The 18,247-nt window shown below is 41.6% G+C and overlaps 1 protein-coding gene across 1 annotated transcript in view; it reads left to right on the top strand.

Moving 5' to 3' along the window:
• ush2a (Usher syndrome 2A (autosomal recessive, mild)) overlaps positions 1-18,247 on the top strand; it is a 190,163-nt gene that overhangs the window by 32,712 nt on the left and 139,204 nt on the right. The window contains exons 13-24 of the mRNA XM_070906384.1: positions 5,604-5,799; positions 6,428-6,558; positions 6,674-6,881; positions 10,352-10,635; positions 10,912-11,137; positions 11,488-11,625; positions 13,085-13,265; positions 15,677-15,840; positions 16,029-16,187; positions 16,308-16,536; positions 17,470-17,593; positions 17,767-17,914. Of these exons, the coding sequence (XP_070762485.1) occupies positions 5,604-5,799; positions 6,428-6,558; positions 6,674-6,881; positions 10,352-10,635; positions 10,912-11,137; positions 11,488-11,625; positions 13,085-13,265; positions 15,677-15,840; positions 16,029-16,187; positions 16,308-16,536; positions 17,470-17,593; positions 17,767-17,914 (2,188 nt within the window). The remainder of the gene's footprint in view (positions 1-5,603; positions 5,800-6,427; positions 6,559-6,673; positions 6,882-10,351; positions 10,636-10,911; positions 11,138-11,487; positions 11,626-13,084; positions 13,266-15,676; positions 15,841-16,028; positions 16,188-16,307; positions 16,537-17,469; positions 17,594-17,766; positions 17,915-18,247) is intronic.

Raw genomic sequence — 18,247 nt, 5'->3', positions numbered from 1 at the left:
GTCTTACTTACTCTCAAACTCAAATAACAAACACCCTCCTACACACACCCTTGCATTAATAGTTTTTGTCTTACATGAGCTCCAGACTAAAATAAAAGTTATCATAGAGAGCGCTTCTACACACACACACACAATAATTGAACATTGTCAGGTATGTGCCATCATCCAGACTAATGCAGAAAATTTATATCTCTGCCTCTCTCTCTCTTTTTCCCTTTTAATACACCACTTTTCTCTTTCCAATTCAAATGGCTTCATTGGCATGAAAGTTTCAAAAACAATGTTGCCAAAGCATAAAAATACAAAATAGGTCCCTGTCCCACCTCCATCCACTTGTCTTTGTCGATCACTCTCTCTCTGTCTTTCTCTCCCGGGTCTCTGTTTAAATAATGTCTCAAATCGACTAGAACAATGACATTCCCTCAGCATGCATCTCTAATCAGCTCTCATCTCTCTCTGTTTGTCTTTCGCTTCATTTCACTCCACTCCCCCTCACTCTTTATTGCCTTGCTTTCTAAGTATTTAATTCATTCCTGTTTGCCTGTTTCTCATGTTTCATCCCTCTCTTTCCTCCATTTTTCTTACTGCCTCATGTCTTTCCGTCCTCCCGATCTGTTTCGTTCCTTCTCACTCGTACATACAGTAGTTCTTTTGTGTTAGAGCGATGCAATGGAAATAAGCAATATGAATATATTTGAGTGTGTGGTTGGGTGTATGTTTTATGTAAATTAATCTCTACTAGAGCTACTCTTCTATTAAAGATATGAATGTGTAAAGTGTGAGTGTGTGCAATACGTGTATGTGTCTATACAGAGTCCTTTTTGTGTGATCATCTGTGTGTGTGTGTGTGTGTGTGTGTGTGCCTGTGTGCACTTTTCTCCCAAACCTGTCCATGTCATCTCTCTGAGTGAATATTCAGGACCTTTCTTCTGTCTCTGTAATATTGGAGCATAAAAGGCTGTGGGGAATATTAGCGTTTAATATTGCATGCGTTCTGTTGACTTGGATCGGCCTAGCACCATGACGGATGTTGTACTAATCTGCAGAATTTCCACAGTGACATTAAAGTGACAGAAATGCTCAGACATGTGTCAAGATGATCAACGGGGGCCTTGGAAGACACACACTTAAACTCTCACGCACACACTTAAGCACACATGCACACAAACGCACACACACATTCCCACTTTCTCACTCTGTCTTTTGATTCTTTCTTATGTGCACTCTGTGTCAGAGCTGATCTCTCACTCTGTCACTCTGTCTCTGTGCGTCTCTCCACAGCTGATGGATTCAGTCATGTCTGAAAGCTATATCATATATGGTATTGTACATCACGTCACACACTCTATTTTCTCTTGTACAATGTCTTTGTCATTTGACGATTCAGGATAGCGTTGTTGGGGATTTAATGTTGTCCGATGTTACTGTTACAGAAGTAAAAATATATCATCTTGGTGAGACTCAAAAACAATCCGCACTACCTTTCTTTTAAGCCAGGTTGGATGTTTATTAGTCCACACCCTAAGACACGAGGGATAGTTACATCAGGCCGTGTGCAGCTGAAGGCTGATTTGACATCATTGAGCAAATTGTGTGAGTGTTAGTGTGTGATCATGTGTTTATGTGAGTTGTCACAAGACTTAAAGTCAAGCAGTGAGAATTTTTAAACCTTAAATGTAGATATAGTGTAAGATTAAATCCAAGCAAAGGTTAGGATTATGCAGAGGTATTTGATATGTAAGAATTTTAGTTTGTTGTGTATATAAATTCTGAAATGGATGTGAAATGTGTTTTTGTGATTGCATCTGTGTGTATGATAGATATTGATGGCTAGTGACGTTAAGTAGCGTTGTCCAGGATCTCTGTTGCTAAAGTCTGCCTCAGCAGCAGATTTCCACCTGCGCTGGGGTTAACCGGGTTAACTTCAGATACACACAACACGGACGTCTACACATGCTCACGCAGACACACACGCACGCCAGTGGCACGACCTTTCCAGTGAGAGCGTGAAATTGGTCATGGCATTTAGGATAAGATGAGTTGCCCTAGCAGATTAACACACACACTCACTCACACACACACACACACACACACACACACACACACTCATGCACACACTCATGCACACACTCATGCACAGATGCTTGTGACAGGCCATCTGAATGTCCACACATCCATTAGAGAAGGCTCCTCACTCAGCAGGTTTTGTCCAAACATTCAGAGTGAAAATAAGATGTTATCCTTAACTCTGCCACACAGTCCACCACGCACACGCACACGCACACACACACACACACATACACATTCACAAACACACACGTTCTTATTTGTTATGCAATGAACCAGACTTGCAAAGAAATATTTGGCAACAAGTAACCACATAACTTGCACAATTTGTTGCTTTCATTTGCTGAATACTAATGTCCTTAATGGTGTCTTGTTCTGCCACCATTCGCTTACTTGAGGTTGTATTCTAACTTAAAGTCTAGTTGAGAAAAAGACTAGAGCATGTCAGTCTGTAGCATCTCACATTTTAATCTGTTGCATTGCGATTAGTCTTGAGATGATAGTGTGCTCTGCAATGAAAGTCGTAACAAATGTTTGAAGAGTCAAGAGTCAGACTATTGATTAAGTACTGACAGAGGTGCCTTATCAACAGCAGAACAAGCTGAATACCTTCGTTTTGTAATGTTCTTCTTAGCTACAGTATACTGTTACAGAGGACTGGCCATTTGCAGAAAGATAAAAGCAATAGAATTAAAACCATGTACACCGAATCTATAGCATGTGCTGTCCTTTTTTAGCTGCCGGTACTGTGTGCAGATGATGGAGTGCCATCAAAACCTTTTGTATGAAGAAGAGAATGAACGTGTGCAATTTTCTTTTAACTCCCAAACACCGGTCCCTCGACTAATTAGCAGGCTGGGAGAGAGGGAAGGTAACGCAATGTTGAATGAAAAGAAAAGAGACGGAAGAAGAAAAAAAACCCTCTCCCTTTCATTTGGTATGGTAATATTTCCTGCTCACATACTCACCGCGGCTATGAGAACAAGCAGTTGGGGGACGGTAGAGACAGGGGGAAGTGGGTGAGGAAGGGGAGAGGTGGGAAGCCCGGAGAGATGTACAGAGTGATTTTTTTTTCAGAAAGAGGGGAGATAGAAGAGGAACGAAGGAAGGAAGGGTGGGAAGATGGAGGAGGCACAGAGGTAGAGGAAAGAGGAATGAAAAAGGAGGGAGATATGGGAGAAGAGAACTTACTACATCTTGCTCTTCAACTCATCCCCAGCGGATGAGACGAAGAGTGAGATGTAGCGAGAGCTTTCTGTTCGAAGTGCAGAAAGAAAAGTATCTTTTGATATGTGAAACGTTTTGGGGCACAGAGCTGCAGATAGACAGGCGGGCAAGCACAAAGACAGATGGGCAGAAAGGGAAAAGTAGCACGGACAAACGGAGAGGCTGGTAGTTACTGTAGGTGTGACATCAGATAGAGTCGAAGCCAAACAACATGACAGACAGGCGAGCAGGAGACAGACAGAGCAAACAGGAACATGCAAACATCCCAGCACTCCTGTAAAATTACATGTCCCAAGACACACTCTTCTGTGTGTGTGTGTGTGTGTGTGTGTGTGTGTGTGTGTGTGTGTGTGTGTGTGTGTGTGTGCGTAGGTCTTTACACACTTATTTCTCCTTGTCTCATGTGTTTGTGTGTGTTGGTGTGTGCGTATACATTATGCTTCCAGAGAATCTCCTGCTGCTTCATTAGATCCTGCTAATAATCACCCAACAGGGAGCAATGCTCTGGACACACACACACACACATATAAGATTATACAGATATGAAAGCCCTTTTGATGTTATTCGAAAGAGTGTATTTGTTTTCATAAATTTTCTTTGTAAACAAGCAGACAGTCCACTGTTTTCAAAATTCACTTTAGAATCTAGATTTGAATGAATTACATAGCAAATACCTAAAATGTATTAATTGTAATGTGGTGTACACATGAATGATGTTGGATAAGTTACATTAATGAAAATATAGTGATGAATTGAACAAAACTAGGAGTTATGGACTATGTGATGGTGTGATTTGCTGTCCAAATTTTCAATGGCGTGCCAAGACCTTAAAGACAGCTTGTGGAGTTTTTGACCACTAGTAGCACTATGTAGCAATGTTTTGATGAGCTCACAAAACAATGAAGGAGATACATTAAAAATATTTGTTAGACCCCAAGCATACACACAATTCGTTTTGATGATTGTATGAGTGGTTGTATATGTCTCGCCTGGGCTTTGTGTTGTGTTGTAGCTACACATGGGGCCTTTTGTCTTCTTCACATTCTAACATTTATTTCATTTGTGATCTCATTGTCCTCCCTCTTTCTTTGTCGTTATTTTTCCGCCCCACATGTCTTGGTCACACACTTGTGGATTGTTTTTCCTGCCTGTTACTCGTCTTTCCGTCCCTCCAGTCTTAATCTTTAAAACACAAAGGCAGTTTCCTACATTTTCCTACCTCCTCTCCTTTTTCTCTCATATACAAAATAGGAGCCTTTCCCCCACTTTCCATCTACACTCTCCCCCTCCCCCTCTCTTCCCCCTGCCTTCCCCCCTCCTCTGTGTGTCATACATAATGGGCCCAGTGCAGGTCTGCATGTGTCACACATGGGAGGAACTCCTGTGTTTTTTAATACATTTTTAATCCCGCCATTTGATGCCCCCCTTGTCCACCATAATTTGTACTGACTGCTGAACAAAATCAAAGGGCTTGTACTTGCTGCTTCTCGCCTCTGCTGCTCTCTGCTACAGAAAAATGCATTTTTTATATCACTTTTTTTCCCTTCCTCCTCCCCTACACACACCTTGGTATGTTTATTTTGACATGAAAGTGGGCCTGTGTGAGAGCCCTGGCTGTTGCAAGTCACTCCTCATTAGCGGTCTGATTTCCCTATGCTGTGTGTGTGTGTGTGTGTGTGTGTGTGTGTGTGTGTGTGTGTGTAAATGTCCTGGCTCTTTATTATATAGTAGAGAATACCTCTGTGTTTTCTATTCAGTTATGAACATTATTCTTCTCTCTCTTTAGATTTAGATTTACACGGGCTGCTGATTTTTCTCTCTTTATACCCCCCCCCCCCCCCCCCCTCACTGTGTCTCTCATTCTCTGTCTTTGTTCCACAAAAGCAAGCATTTCACTTGTCATGGGACCATTTTTCAGAGTTATTTTCAGTAAATGCACAGTTTATTTCATTTTTTATGTCATTGCTTAAAACAAATGATTGTATACATTTCTAATCTCCTGTCAAAGGATGTTTTTGTTTTTAACACCAAGGCTGTAATTAATTTAAAGGTATATGCTGTATTCTCACAGACAGTAGAGCGCTTTTGATTGTTGTCTCAAATTTGATTACATTTTTGGGTCCTTGCATGTGTGCAGTATCTGTATTTATGTAAACTTCATAAACTCTTATGATTTCTGCAAGCTGCTAAGTAATTTAGTAAATTCTAATAACAATTATGGCAGCATATCCGAACAGTATGTTATGTTACAGTACAAATAAAGAAATGTGTGTCTGTATTTATAGACGGTATGTAACTGTTTCCTACAGTGCCAGCGTTGTGCGGCCCTCTACAATGACAAGCCATTCAGATCAGGTGACCAGCTCCAGCCTATGAACTGCCGGTCTTGCCAGTGTCACGGCCACGCCCTTTCGTGTCATTACGATGTTGGAACCGATGACCAACCAGATGAGCACTATCGAGGAGGAGGAGGCGTCTGTGACAACTGCATGCACAACACCACGGGTACAGTGTTAGCAACACAAGTTAACTAATTGTTTTTTCACATTTTCACAAGAAATAAATATATTTTAAAACATGACTTTTATGTTTCTTAACCTCAACCTTAGTGTTAAAGCACTTTCAAACAATAACAGACCTGATGTCAAACACCCTCAGATGTTACTTCTATCATTTCAAGAGCTAGAAAATATCATTATGCTGAAGTGTGTGCTATTTTAATATTTGTATAACTGCAGTATGATTTTTGTAGCAGATACAGACTCAAGTTTTCTTGAGTTTTCTCTAAGTCTGTACTACATGCTTCCAACAAATACAGATACTGTGTATGAACGTCTTAGTCCTTACTATGTTATACCTTCTCAGTGGTAGTAAAGGGAATAAGAGGGTTATGGGTTTTTGTCTGTTATGAAATTGATTATAAGTGATGGTGGTGGTCATTTGGAGGGTGGTTATAAAGTGTTTGCTGTTGGTTTTGTGCTGGCATATTGTGCCTTAGTCACATGTGTGTCAGTCATATTTTCCTGATGGACTTTTGAACTTGTCAACTGTCTTGATCTCTTTGTGGTTTCTGCCTATTCCCTTGACTTTTTTTCCTCTCGTCTCACTTTGTTTCTGTCTCTTTCACTATCAGGTAAGAACTGTGAGCTGTGTATGAGTGGGTTTTTCAGGCTGGAGGAATCTGATCCCACTTCAGTTGATGTGTGTCAGCCTTGCAACTGTCACACTGCTGGAACAGTCAACGGCAGCATGGAGTGTGCCCAGGTACACACCAACAAAAACCCTTGTAACTTCAATTTGATTATTGAAATGTTTTTAAGTTGGTTGAAAAGAAAAATGATTTCTTCTCTCTCTCTTCTTCTGCGTCTCTCACCTCCAGGTAGGAGGTCAGTGTCAATGTAAGGTTGCAGTAACAGGTCGTCGGTGTGCAGACTGTTTGCCGGGTTGGTATGGTCTTAAAGCCTCAAATCCAAATGGCTGCATTCGCTGTAACTGCAGTGACATTGGCATCATCAGCACCTCAACAGGAGGCGTTCCTAGTTGCGACCAGGACACGGGACACTGCCAGTGTAAACCCCATGTCACAGGTAAACAAACCACTGACAAACATTGGAGAAACATTTGTATTTAAAGTTGTAATCTCTGAGATTCTTGTTTTTGTGTTTTATTTTGGTGACATATTTGATGGTAAGTTGCCAGTGCTGTAGTGTTTTGCACTACAATCAGAGACACTGATTGTCAGAGCTGCCTCTTGCCACCTGCTGGCGAGGAACTTTACGCGGACAGTGTAACACACATGGAAGTTCATGCCATCCCTCTAAATCCCAAGCCGGGCAATTTCATTGTGGGAAAAGATAAAAGTAAATTGAGGGCAATATCAGCAATCTCTGCACACCTTGGTATTTTACCACAGCAGCACACGCCTCAACTCCAAAATTTCTGGTCCCCAAAATAGTTTCTCTTACAAAATGTCCCCAAGTACTTTGTTGGTAAATTTAGCTTTTCATTAGAACAGTTACTCTGTTTAATTGTCCAGTAATGGCGTCTTAATTAATACATAGTGGCAGCTGCTCATTGGGGTGCACACAAAAGCAAAAGTGGATATACTGGGTGCACACACCAAAACAGGCATGTGTATACACATAGGCGTAAACACACACACACATCCATATCCCAAAGTGTTTTGCCAGCCAAAATAAACAGGCTTTTCTGCTGGCGGTGCTTCCAGCCGTTGTGCTTCTCTTTGTGATAAATGGTTTCACTCTCTCCCCTGTGTGTCTTTGAAGAGCAGGCTCGTATGAAATGCAAAACCGGCCAACGCTCCTCAACTCAACGCATCATGGTTATTGCTAAGCCTCGCTATCAAGGGCCCACGGTTGTGCGTGTGAGGGCGGGCATGTGTATGTGAACTTGTAAATGTGTGTAAGAGTGTCTGTTTATGTATATGTAAGAGGGAGAGGGTCTGGATGTGATCGTGTGTTCATGTACTTTTGTCTTTGCCTAACTGTATGTATTGCATGATTGTAAGAGTTTCTTCGCGTGTGTGCATAAACATGTCTTTGTGTGTGTGTGTGTGTATGTGTGTGTGAGTGCGCATGCATGCCATCAAGGACTAAGCTGGTATTTAATTCTCTAATTCAATGCCAAGTTGATTAAAACAAACTGCTGCAGCCCCTTGTATTTTTCACACTCCGTCTTACAAGACCCACTTTCGTTTTTTTCTGTCCTTGTTTGTTTGGTTGCTCCCACAGGTATTTTTCAGAAATGAGATTTGATTATGGCAATTTATTACCGCCAAGCTGATACTTTGAGTAGAGCAATGGCAGGCACGCTTCAGAAGGACGGAATTGAAATGTGTGCACACAGACACACATGCAGACACACTCGCACACTCATAACAAGGTGCCAGAGTGCAGTGTGTACATAATAGTGTTTGAAATGGTGATGCATGAGCCTGTTAACCAGCTGGCTACTGATAAAAGGGCTGGGCCATGTCCCGAAAACACACACACATATGTTCGCGTGCACACATGCACGGCCCAACACAAAATTACCTCCCTTCTGTCCTGATCTAATATCTTCCAACACATTCTAGTCTCTAATGCTCTCACTTTTCTTTCCCTTTTATTGTCTTCTGACTTTTTTCTTCTCTTTTCTCTTCTTTTCTTCTTTGATCTTCTCAGTGGTTTCTGTTGTTGTTTTGTTTTCTTTTTAAGTGTCACAAGACTCGTTGCAAAGATAGGATTCGCAAATGCCAACTTTTTCAGCTCCATGCCTAAAATGTAAATAGAAAATATAATTACTTTGCCAGCAACTCTTTTTATAATTGGTGTGGGATTCTTTATAAATTGTACAGTTTTATTGGGAAAAATTCACACTTCGTACAATATATCACAGCATTGTTAGAGTTGTACGCATCATTCAGCCTGCGTATTTACCACCAACACACTCAGACATGCACACACACCTCAGCACACGCACAGACACATCTTGACTGAACTATTATGAAATATGATCTATGGAGAGAAATGCATTCATATCTATAAAATTATTAAAGTGGGCAGACCAGGGGAAATGCCAAGTGTCTGCCGCACACTGAGTAGGACACACACTCACACAGATACGCACACACTTGGTCATGTGCACTTACACAGATGTACAGGTATTCTCTCATGAATGTATGTGCACGCACACACATTCACACCCACCCACATACGAACACACGTTCCCTCATAAACGGCTGTGGTGACTGCGTTGCCCCCAGGCATCCATTTAGGGACAGATTGCCTGTCATGGAATACGTATGGCATATTCAAATAAGCCCCGCTCGCTCACATTGCATATCATAGTTTAACTAGCCTTATAGCATAGCACTGCTGCTGTAGCCATAAAACCTCCTACAGTATGATCAGTTTTGGTGTTTGTTATTATACAGTAATTATAAACAGAACATAAATAATTGACAAGGACAAGGATTTTCTATTGGCAGAAATGGAACATAATATTAATAATTATGTTTTCCTATAATATAATAACCTGAAACTAAGAATTGTTGCGTTTTCGCTAGCTTAGAATGAGCTCTTCATATCTACACAGGAGTGGGACCTGTGTTGCACCACCATGTTTCTACAGTTGCCCAGACCGGAAAGCAAACATTGGCTCTAGTTTTTACATTTTTACGTTTTTACGTTGAAGTGGCACCTTGAATTTCGAATGCACCTGAAGGAAAGGGAGGTGGTGAGGAGAGCTAGATGCCACTAAATCCTAAACACTGGTCCTTTAAGAAATAATTTGCCACAATGTCAGAATAAAATGAGCGAACAGACTAAATTTAAGATAAATGCATAAATGACAGAGCAATGAGTGAATTTTAGAAGTTCATTTCACATGCGTTACTGCACAGCTCTTTTTGACATTGAAAATACTGAGAAATGTTAAAGTAAGGAAGGCCTAACTTAAAAGAAGCTACATTTTTTCTGAAAATTCTTTAATTTTCTATGTTTTACAAGACAAAATCTTGTGAAACCTATTAATAATGAATCATTCTAAAAAGATAATTGGGCACAAACAGAGAAAAAAAACGTCTCTACGTAAGTACTTTAACTCCAGAGTTTTCTAATGAACAAAACTCACCTTTTCTTGATTTTACACCAGATGGTAGTTTTATATTATTTTTATGTTCCTGTATCCATCTTTCCATCCCTCCATCTCCTCTTTTTCTTTCCCTCCATTCTTTTCTTGTAGTTGCTTAATTTATTTATTTTCTCGCTCAGTGAATTTAAGTGTTTGGCCTTAGGTGAGTGATCCATCATATGTAGAGGGCCTGGCCCTAATGATGGCAGTTTTATACACTCACCCACAATTTCTCTCGCTCTCTCTCACTCCCACATACACACACACACACGCCTGCAAATAGAGAGAGGCTAAACGCTACTTGGTGAACAAGCGAGTGTCAATTTACTTTTTAATTTCTATTTCCTTTCTGGTTCTCTCCGCTGGTCCCCTCCTCAACATTTCTGCAAATGCCTTCTCTTTCTCTCTCATGCTTTCCTTCCAGGTCTTTCTTGTGACCGCTGTGAGTTTGGTTATTGGAACCTGTCCCACCCAGGCGGCTGCGTCCCATGTGACTGTGACCCCCTGGGTTCCCTCAGCCCGTTCTGTGAGCCTGAGGGGGGGCAGTGTGAGTGTAAGCCCGGGGTGGGGGGGCAGCGCTGTGACTCCTGTGGCAGGGCTTCGTATGGTTTAAGACTGGAGGGATCCTGTGCCCCCTGCAACTGCTCACAAGAAGGGACAGTACCCGGGACACACTGTGATGCTCACACAGGACAGTGTGTGTGTAAGGCAAGTTAACAAGTGTACATTTTCTCTTTCTTGGTAATGACATTTTTAATATTACTTACCTTAATGTGACTGACCAGTTCAAAACCTTTTTGGCAGTTCTTTTCGAGGCTGCCTTGGGTCACTTTGGTCGTTGGAGTCACTATAATGTTATAATGACACTTCATTCAAAGTTTATCCAGCACACTGAAACGTCTTTCTTTTTCACATCCTCTCATCTTTTTTACACTATATGTTCCCTCTTTCTGTCCCTCCCATCCTTCCTCCTTTTTTTTTTAGGAACATGTGGAAGGCCATCGCTGTGACTCTTGTCGTCATGGTTACCACACCCTGGAGCAGCGAAACTCCCTGGGCTGTCTGCCGTGCGCGTGTGACATCGCTGGCACTGTGCCAGACGGTGCATGTGATATGTGGACCGGACAATGCCCATGCCGAGAGGGGGTGGAGGGAGCACAGTGTACCAACTGTGCCCACAACTACTACAACAGGAGTTTACACCTCCAGAGTAAGAGAACACAGAGCTGAAGCCAAAGTAACATCCAAGTGTATTTACAGTCTTTTAGTCCAACACTGTTTACAAAGCTGAAGTTGTGAAGTTGAACAAATGACATACTCTATATAGTTTGAGAAGTAGAGTCTCTTGAGAAACAGCATAGTTACTTTAATTGAAATCAAATGGCTGTGTTCTCTTTACCTCATATACAGACACATCATCATTTGTAATGTACAAGGATTTTTGTCTGAGGAGATATTTAGTTTTTGTTGTGTAAAGATTTTGTGTTGTATAAGTAGTGACGGGTTGGGAGAAAAGTCTAAATCTATTCTGCTTTCTCTTGTTGTTTTGTGTCCTATCAGATGAGTCTTCCCAGGGCTGTGTACCATGTATCTGTGACCCCAGAGGGACAGCGGTGGGGTCAGCATGTGACAGCACCACAGGGCAGTGTGTTTGTGTCCCTACACGCTATGGACAGGACTGCAGTGGCTGCCGGCCTGGTGAGTGTATTTGGAATAATGTATAGATGGATGGATAGTTAATAATTATAGTTGATTGTTTATTGCCCAAAGGTCAGACGAACCAAAAATGATTCCGAGTAAAATGGTGAAGAACAATGGTTGGTTCTCCAAACATTTAGTGTTTGTTCCTTTGTATGTGTGTTTGTGCATGTGTGTGTGTGTGTGTGTGTGTGTGTGTGTGTGTGTGTGTGTGTGTGTGTGTGTGTGTGTGTGTGTGTTGGCGTATGCCTTCTGCCAGATCTCCACTCAGTGATTGTCCCGTTTGTGCCAGGTCTCAACAACAGCGCCATAGAGGGGAAAGATTGCTTCTTCTCACTCATCTCACTTTGATATTTGTGTGTGCGTTACCGCATGAATGTGTGTGTGTGTGTGTGTGTGTGTGTGTGTGTGTGTGTGTGTTTAAGTCTTATGGGACAAGAGGTAACAGATGTTGTATTGTGTCTGTAATGGAGAAGGACCAACAGCACAGTCAGGTTTACTGTAACACAAGTTGTGAATGGATGTATTGATGGAGGGATGTTAAAAAGAGTAACAGAGGACACAAGACAATAGTTGTCTTGTGTCCTCTGTTATCTCACAAATACCCCCAAAATCAAATAAAGGCAATATTCAGTACTGATCAGGACGTACCATAGATGTACAACTTTGTAAACAATCTTTGTAAACAAATCTGATTTTTTAATCAGTTTTTTTTTTATTCAATTATTTCATTGTTTTTGCCCAGCTCCATTCCTACAAATTGCTTCTCACAAATGCCACTGAGAATTTCCTGTCGAAGTGGCTAAATAGAATATATGATTTGTTTATTAGTTGCTATTAGCCTTGACAAAAATAAACAGAATTGATTTATACTTTAGAACCGGGAGTGCTTAATGTAACCTCACACACACTTATTGGCTTTGTGTTAAATTTTATTACAAATAAATGGCAAACAACACCCCCTAATGCTTATTAGGCGGGACATAAAGTGGTTGTCTCAAAATTGTGCCAGGCTGCGTCCAAAATCAAAACTCATTCTCTATTTGCTATATAAGGAATTTTATATAGAACGCTATAATACCATATAATCAGATGCTGTCAGTTTGTCAGAACATGCACCATGTATGTTGGCTCGTTCATAGTTTTTACAATGCCTATGTGATACCTTCAAATAATTTTGAATGCAGCCACATATGAAATTTGTGACATTAAATGTAAGAATTTTGCAGACCACAACCTAAACATAAAACAACTTTTGTTGTTTTGAGTTGTGCTTTCAGAAATCATCATGTGCATTTTAAAGCCATTGAAAATAAAGGCAATAGCAAAGGAAGGAAGGAGAAAAAGAGAGAAACAAAGAAGGAGGAAACTAAAAGTACACATGTAGGCAGAAGAAAAGATGAATAGACAAGCAATCGGATTTATAATTTGGCTTCACTGTGTGTTTGTCTCTGTCCAGGCTACTACCTCTCTCCAGATCAGAGTATGTGTGCGGAGTGCGACTGCCATCCCATGGGAGCATCGCAGCGTGGTTGTGAGAGCCAGAGTGGACAGTGTGTGTGTGCCCATCCCTCAGTGGGAGGGCGACGCTGTGACCAGTGTCGAGAGATGTTCTTCGGATTCAACCCTGGCCTGGGCAGGTAACCCACATAAAGTCAATCACACACACACACAAAGATGAACACCATATCTGCCCATTGCACATCCTGTAAAGCTTTTATCCATTAATTAATTGCACCACCTGCACGCACACACACACACACACACACACACACACACGTGCAGCTGCACCTATGAGCACACATGCCAGCAGGTGCAGTCACTGCAAAGACAGTTTACAGATTGGTTGGCAGACATATGACTTACATGAGTTAAGAGCTGCTTTGACCTTTACTGCTCATGTCTCTACCTGCAGGCTATCTCACTCACACAGCCACACACACAACTTAAAACACGCATACACAAATGTAACTGTACACATTGCATCCTGTGCAATACTGGTGCGCACACAAAAACGTTCCTCTCAACAGGGTGTCATAGCAGATAGATGATCCACAAACTGTTTGACTAGTGGTTCCACTGTGTGTGTGTGTGTGTGTGTGTGTGTGTGTGTGTGTGTGTGTGTGTGTGTGTGTGTGTGTGTTAACTGACCTTGCCTGATAGCTCTATTCCCCTGTGTTCAGGCTGTGGCTGAGATCTCCTCACAGCAGAGAGGGATGGAAAGATGGAAGGAGAGAAAAAAACAACTGAGGGATAAAGAGTTTACTTTACAAAGAGATTATGGAAGGGAAGCACTGGGAAGAAAAGAGTGGAATAATTAAAATATGTGAGAAAAAATAGGGATGGGGTGCTGTAGATAGTAACACTGATAAAGAAAGAATGGTTAGAGGCACAGATCTTGTAAAAGGCAAGCATTAACCTTTAGCGAGTTTGTACCTCTGTCTCTGTCTGTCTTCCTTTCTACACTTTTTCTTGTCTTATTTTCTTTCTTTGTGCAGGAAAAATGACAAAGTGTTCCGTTATTACTGCTGAATGCTTTTCTTGTGCCCACAGTCTTCATCTAAATGTCATCAAGTAAATTGTCCTCCCCCCTTCAATCAATAGGCTTTAGACAAATGAATTTACACACACACACACACACACACACACACACACACACACACACACAAATTGATGTGCAAGCAGTTGGCTGAAGATGTAGTCCTGTGTCTTTATGTGTCTCCATGGAGAACTGGGTCAGATAAACGCTGAATTTTGTCTGGAGGGATTAAATTTTGGCACATACACACACTCACTTACACACATAATTTTGTTATAAGGGATTACATGTGTAATATTCTAATACTCTCAAACCTACAATTACATGGGACCTAAACATGTTTGAAAGTAATTTCTAAAGTTATTATGTGACATATTATCATATTGTGACAAGTTTATGTTAATTTGCACACAATTCCCTGCATGTCACTGCTGCTTGTTTGTGTTAGCATGCTATATTTCACTAAATACACACAAATGACTCTCTTTCACACATATACTGTACATTGAGGTTGATGAAAAAGGAGAGAATGGGTGTGATGTTGGTGTTTTCTTTCTCCTTGGAAATGGAGTGAAGGTCGAGTCACTATTGCATTTGTGCGTATGTGTGTATTTGAACCTGTGTGTTTTTTAGTGTGGGTGTCTGTGTGTGTGTGTGAGCACCAGTTGACAGGACAAATTTGCGGCTCGTTAAGAGGCTGTGGCTTTTCACACACCAATAAAGAAGGTGTAGCGTGTGTGTGTGTGTGTGTGAGAGAGAGAGAGAGAGAGCATGTGAGTACAGTATGTGTAAGAAAGAAAAACACACATTATCCATGTGTGTTTTTGTGTGTGTGTGTGTGTGTGTGTGTGTGTGACAGTAATAGGGTTTATACAGTGTTACATTCTGTGTCACTGGTGGTGTGTATGTGAGTGTGAGCCAAACATCTTCCAACAAGCAGATTGTGTTGCACATGTGACCGTGTGTGTGTGTGTGTGTGTGTGTGTGTGCATGTGGCCGTGTGTAGAGGTGTGAGGTGGCTGGCCGGATGATCACCCACTGCCCAGCCCCAGTGAGGGTAACACCACACTGGTGACCCAGACACATACACCGTCAGACACACACACGTGCGCACACATACACACTTTGACAACTCTGAGGGGGAATGCAGTTCCTGTGAAGTTAGTTTCACAGCTAGAGGGAGATAGTGGGTGGGATAGATGATAGTGAGGGTCTCCCTCACAGTGTTAAGGTGAAGACCCAACACCTTCCAGACACACACACACACACTCCCATTCTCAAGTTAACTTTGAACATTTGCACACTAATGCGGATACATTTCAGAATGCATTTTCTTTTTCTTATTTGTGACCTGACACCCACACCCAAGCACTATAGTATTTGATGCATGACTCTCAGCACTATGAAAGCACTATTTTACAACTTGTACAATTATCCAACCATTGATGTTGTTGATTGTAGACTGTACAAAACGCCTTCATGATCTCTTATTTTTTTCCTTTGCTTGACCAGATGCCAACCTTGTGCCTGTGACCCGGCGGGCAGTGTCAATGGTTCATGTCATCCAGACTCAGGGGTGTGTGTGTGTAAGCTACTGGTAACTGGAGACAAGTGTGATTTATGTCAACCTGGAGCGAGTCATTTTGACCCTGAGAACCACTTTGGCTGCAGTAAAGGTCTGTTTTACATGCACACAAGCGCACATCCACACAACTGACTTAAAGGCTAGCTGTTCCCCCCTGTTTCCAGTCTTTGTTTTAAGCTAAGCTAATCTGTTTAGTCATAGGTTTTTCTCAGTCTGTTTGTCTGTATCTTTTACAGTTCATCTCTTTCTCTTTCTCTATTTTTGTCTCTGTCTGTGCAGCACCCTCCCAGCAACCTACACCAGTAGGTTTTGCTCTAAGTTATTCTTCCCTTCATCTCTCTTGGCATCCACCTGACTCCCCAAACTCAAACACACTCAACTACACACTCATCAGGGATGGACAGTCAGTGCATAGCATCCAGAGTCACCATCCTTTCAGTAAGTATCCACCCAGGTCTTCAAACAACTTTAATCTCCTTCTTACTATTTCAAATACACATGTTTTCCCTTGATTGCTTCTTCCCCTCTTACTCCTTTCTTCTCCCTCCTTTTCTTAAGGCCCTGAATCATTTGAAGACACTGATTTGTTTCCCTACACCAACTACTCTTACTGGCTTATAACAGCTAATGTGGCTGGTGCGACAATAAGTGCATCAGCCTCATACCAAACTTTAGGTGCACCACCTGAAGCAGAACAGCTCCATCTAAATCTTGTGGGACGACCTGGTGCAACCACCGCAAGCTTTAACTGGAGCACACCACGAAACGATACAGGCCCAGTGGAAAGGTAAGTAACGAGGGAAAGGGGGGGGGGGTTAGACCCAGACCCAGACCCAGCCAGTCAACATTCAGATTCAGTTACACTCCAACTTGTGGGTCTTCAAAGTCGGACACAATTTTCAGTTGCTCTACCCATAGCCTATGTTGGGATTCCAAAAACATTGTAATGATCCACGTAGATTCATTAATTCATCTTTTTAATCCTTTCAAACAAGATAGAGTGAGATTACAGACAGCTTCAGTTAGGTTGAGCTCAAGATATAATAATTAAAGGAGAAGAGAGAGATGGAGAACAGCAGATGTAGAGAGCAACTAAAAGTACGATTTATGGATACAGGAGGAAACGTATGCACAGTTGGAGGGGAGTTGGAGCTGGAGAAAGGAATGAGGGGAAAGAAGAAGGGAAAAACATTTTATTTGTCTCAAACCCAGTTTCCCCCCAGATACAATAATAGAAATCTTAAATCTCTGGATTATGGAAAATTTGATGGAGGAGAAAAATGTGGATATAGTATATATGGAGTTGGGAGTATCAATAAGTGATATGATAGAGTAGGGTACTGAGGGAGGTTATGATCAATGGGAGGAGATGGAGGATAGACATATGAATGGAAAGGACCAGTCAAGTTTGAAGGTTAGATAGTTTTTATTTATTTATATGTATTTAAGATTATTTTGGGGGCATGTTTGCTTTTAATTGATGGTGTGTAGTTGAGAGGCAGACAGGAAGTGTGGGAACAGAGAGGGAAATGCAACAAAAGCCTGGTTCCAGAACAGGAACAGTTTACATGGTACACATCTTAGCTCCAAGGCCCCTGTGACATCCCAGCACTAGTTTAACTAAAACACATTACAAAACCGTGGTCGAGTGGAGTGATAGAGACAGATGGAAAAATGAAGAAAAGAGGAATTGATTATCACGATTATTTATCTCCCACAGGTTTGTGTTATCCTGCACGGAGTCATCTAGTGCAGCAGAGCCCGTCATTCACTACACAGGTTTATCTAAAGAGGCTGTGGCAAGCGGTCTAAAGCCCTTCACCCAATACACTGTAATACTGGAGGTAGGTGGGGCAAACAGCCAGTGTTTTTAGTGCTTGCATCTCTTTGCAAAATATAGCCAAATTTAGAGACATGATTCTAATTCTCAGTAAAAAGATAAGATACGTGAAGCAGTATCTTCAAAGGAATATGGCAAGTATGCTTGAGTCTGACAAAATCCTAACCTTGTCTACAGGCGTGTTCTTCTGGGGGGTGCACTTCTACCCAACCACTGTCTCTTCTGACAGCCTCTGCCCCCCCACAAAACCAGCCCCAACCCAGAGTCACTGCTACAGGACCTCATACACTGCATGCTTCCTGGGAGCCTCCCAGTCGGCCAAATGGTAGGACCCCAAACATACACATGCATACTGCACAGCTCATGTAACATGTAGGACTTAATACAGAAAACATGCACAAACACAAACGGTACACACATCCATGCAATTAAGAATTATTTATTATAAGTATAGTACAATTACATGACATAATAAATATATAAATTATTAATGTCCATGTCAGAATGAATAATACAGTAGAATAATCACACATGCACACAACACACATTTTTTACTAACATGAAACACTTGCCTAGTAGCATGGCTTTAGAAGTATGAGAATCAAGTAACACCTCTAACACACACACACACACACACACACACACACACACACACACA

The sequence above is a fragment of the Enoplosus armatus genome, chromosome 1, assembly GCF_043641665.1.
Source record: "Enoplosus armatus isolate fEnoArm2 chromosome 1, fEnoArm2.hap1, whole genome shotgun sequence".
In the NCBI taxonomy this organism is placed as follows: domain Eukaryota; kingdom Metazoa; phylum Chordata; class Actinopteri; order Centrarchiformes; family Enoplosidae; genus Enoplosus; species Enoplosus armatus.
The sequence above is the reverse complement of the archived record's forward strand: the minus strand, read 5'-3'. Positions and strand labels throughout refer to the sequence as shown.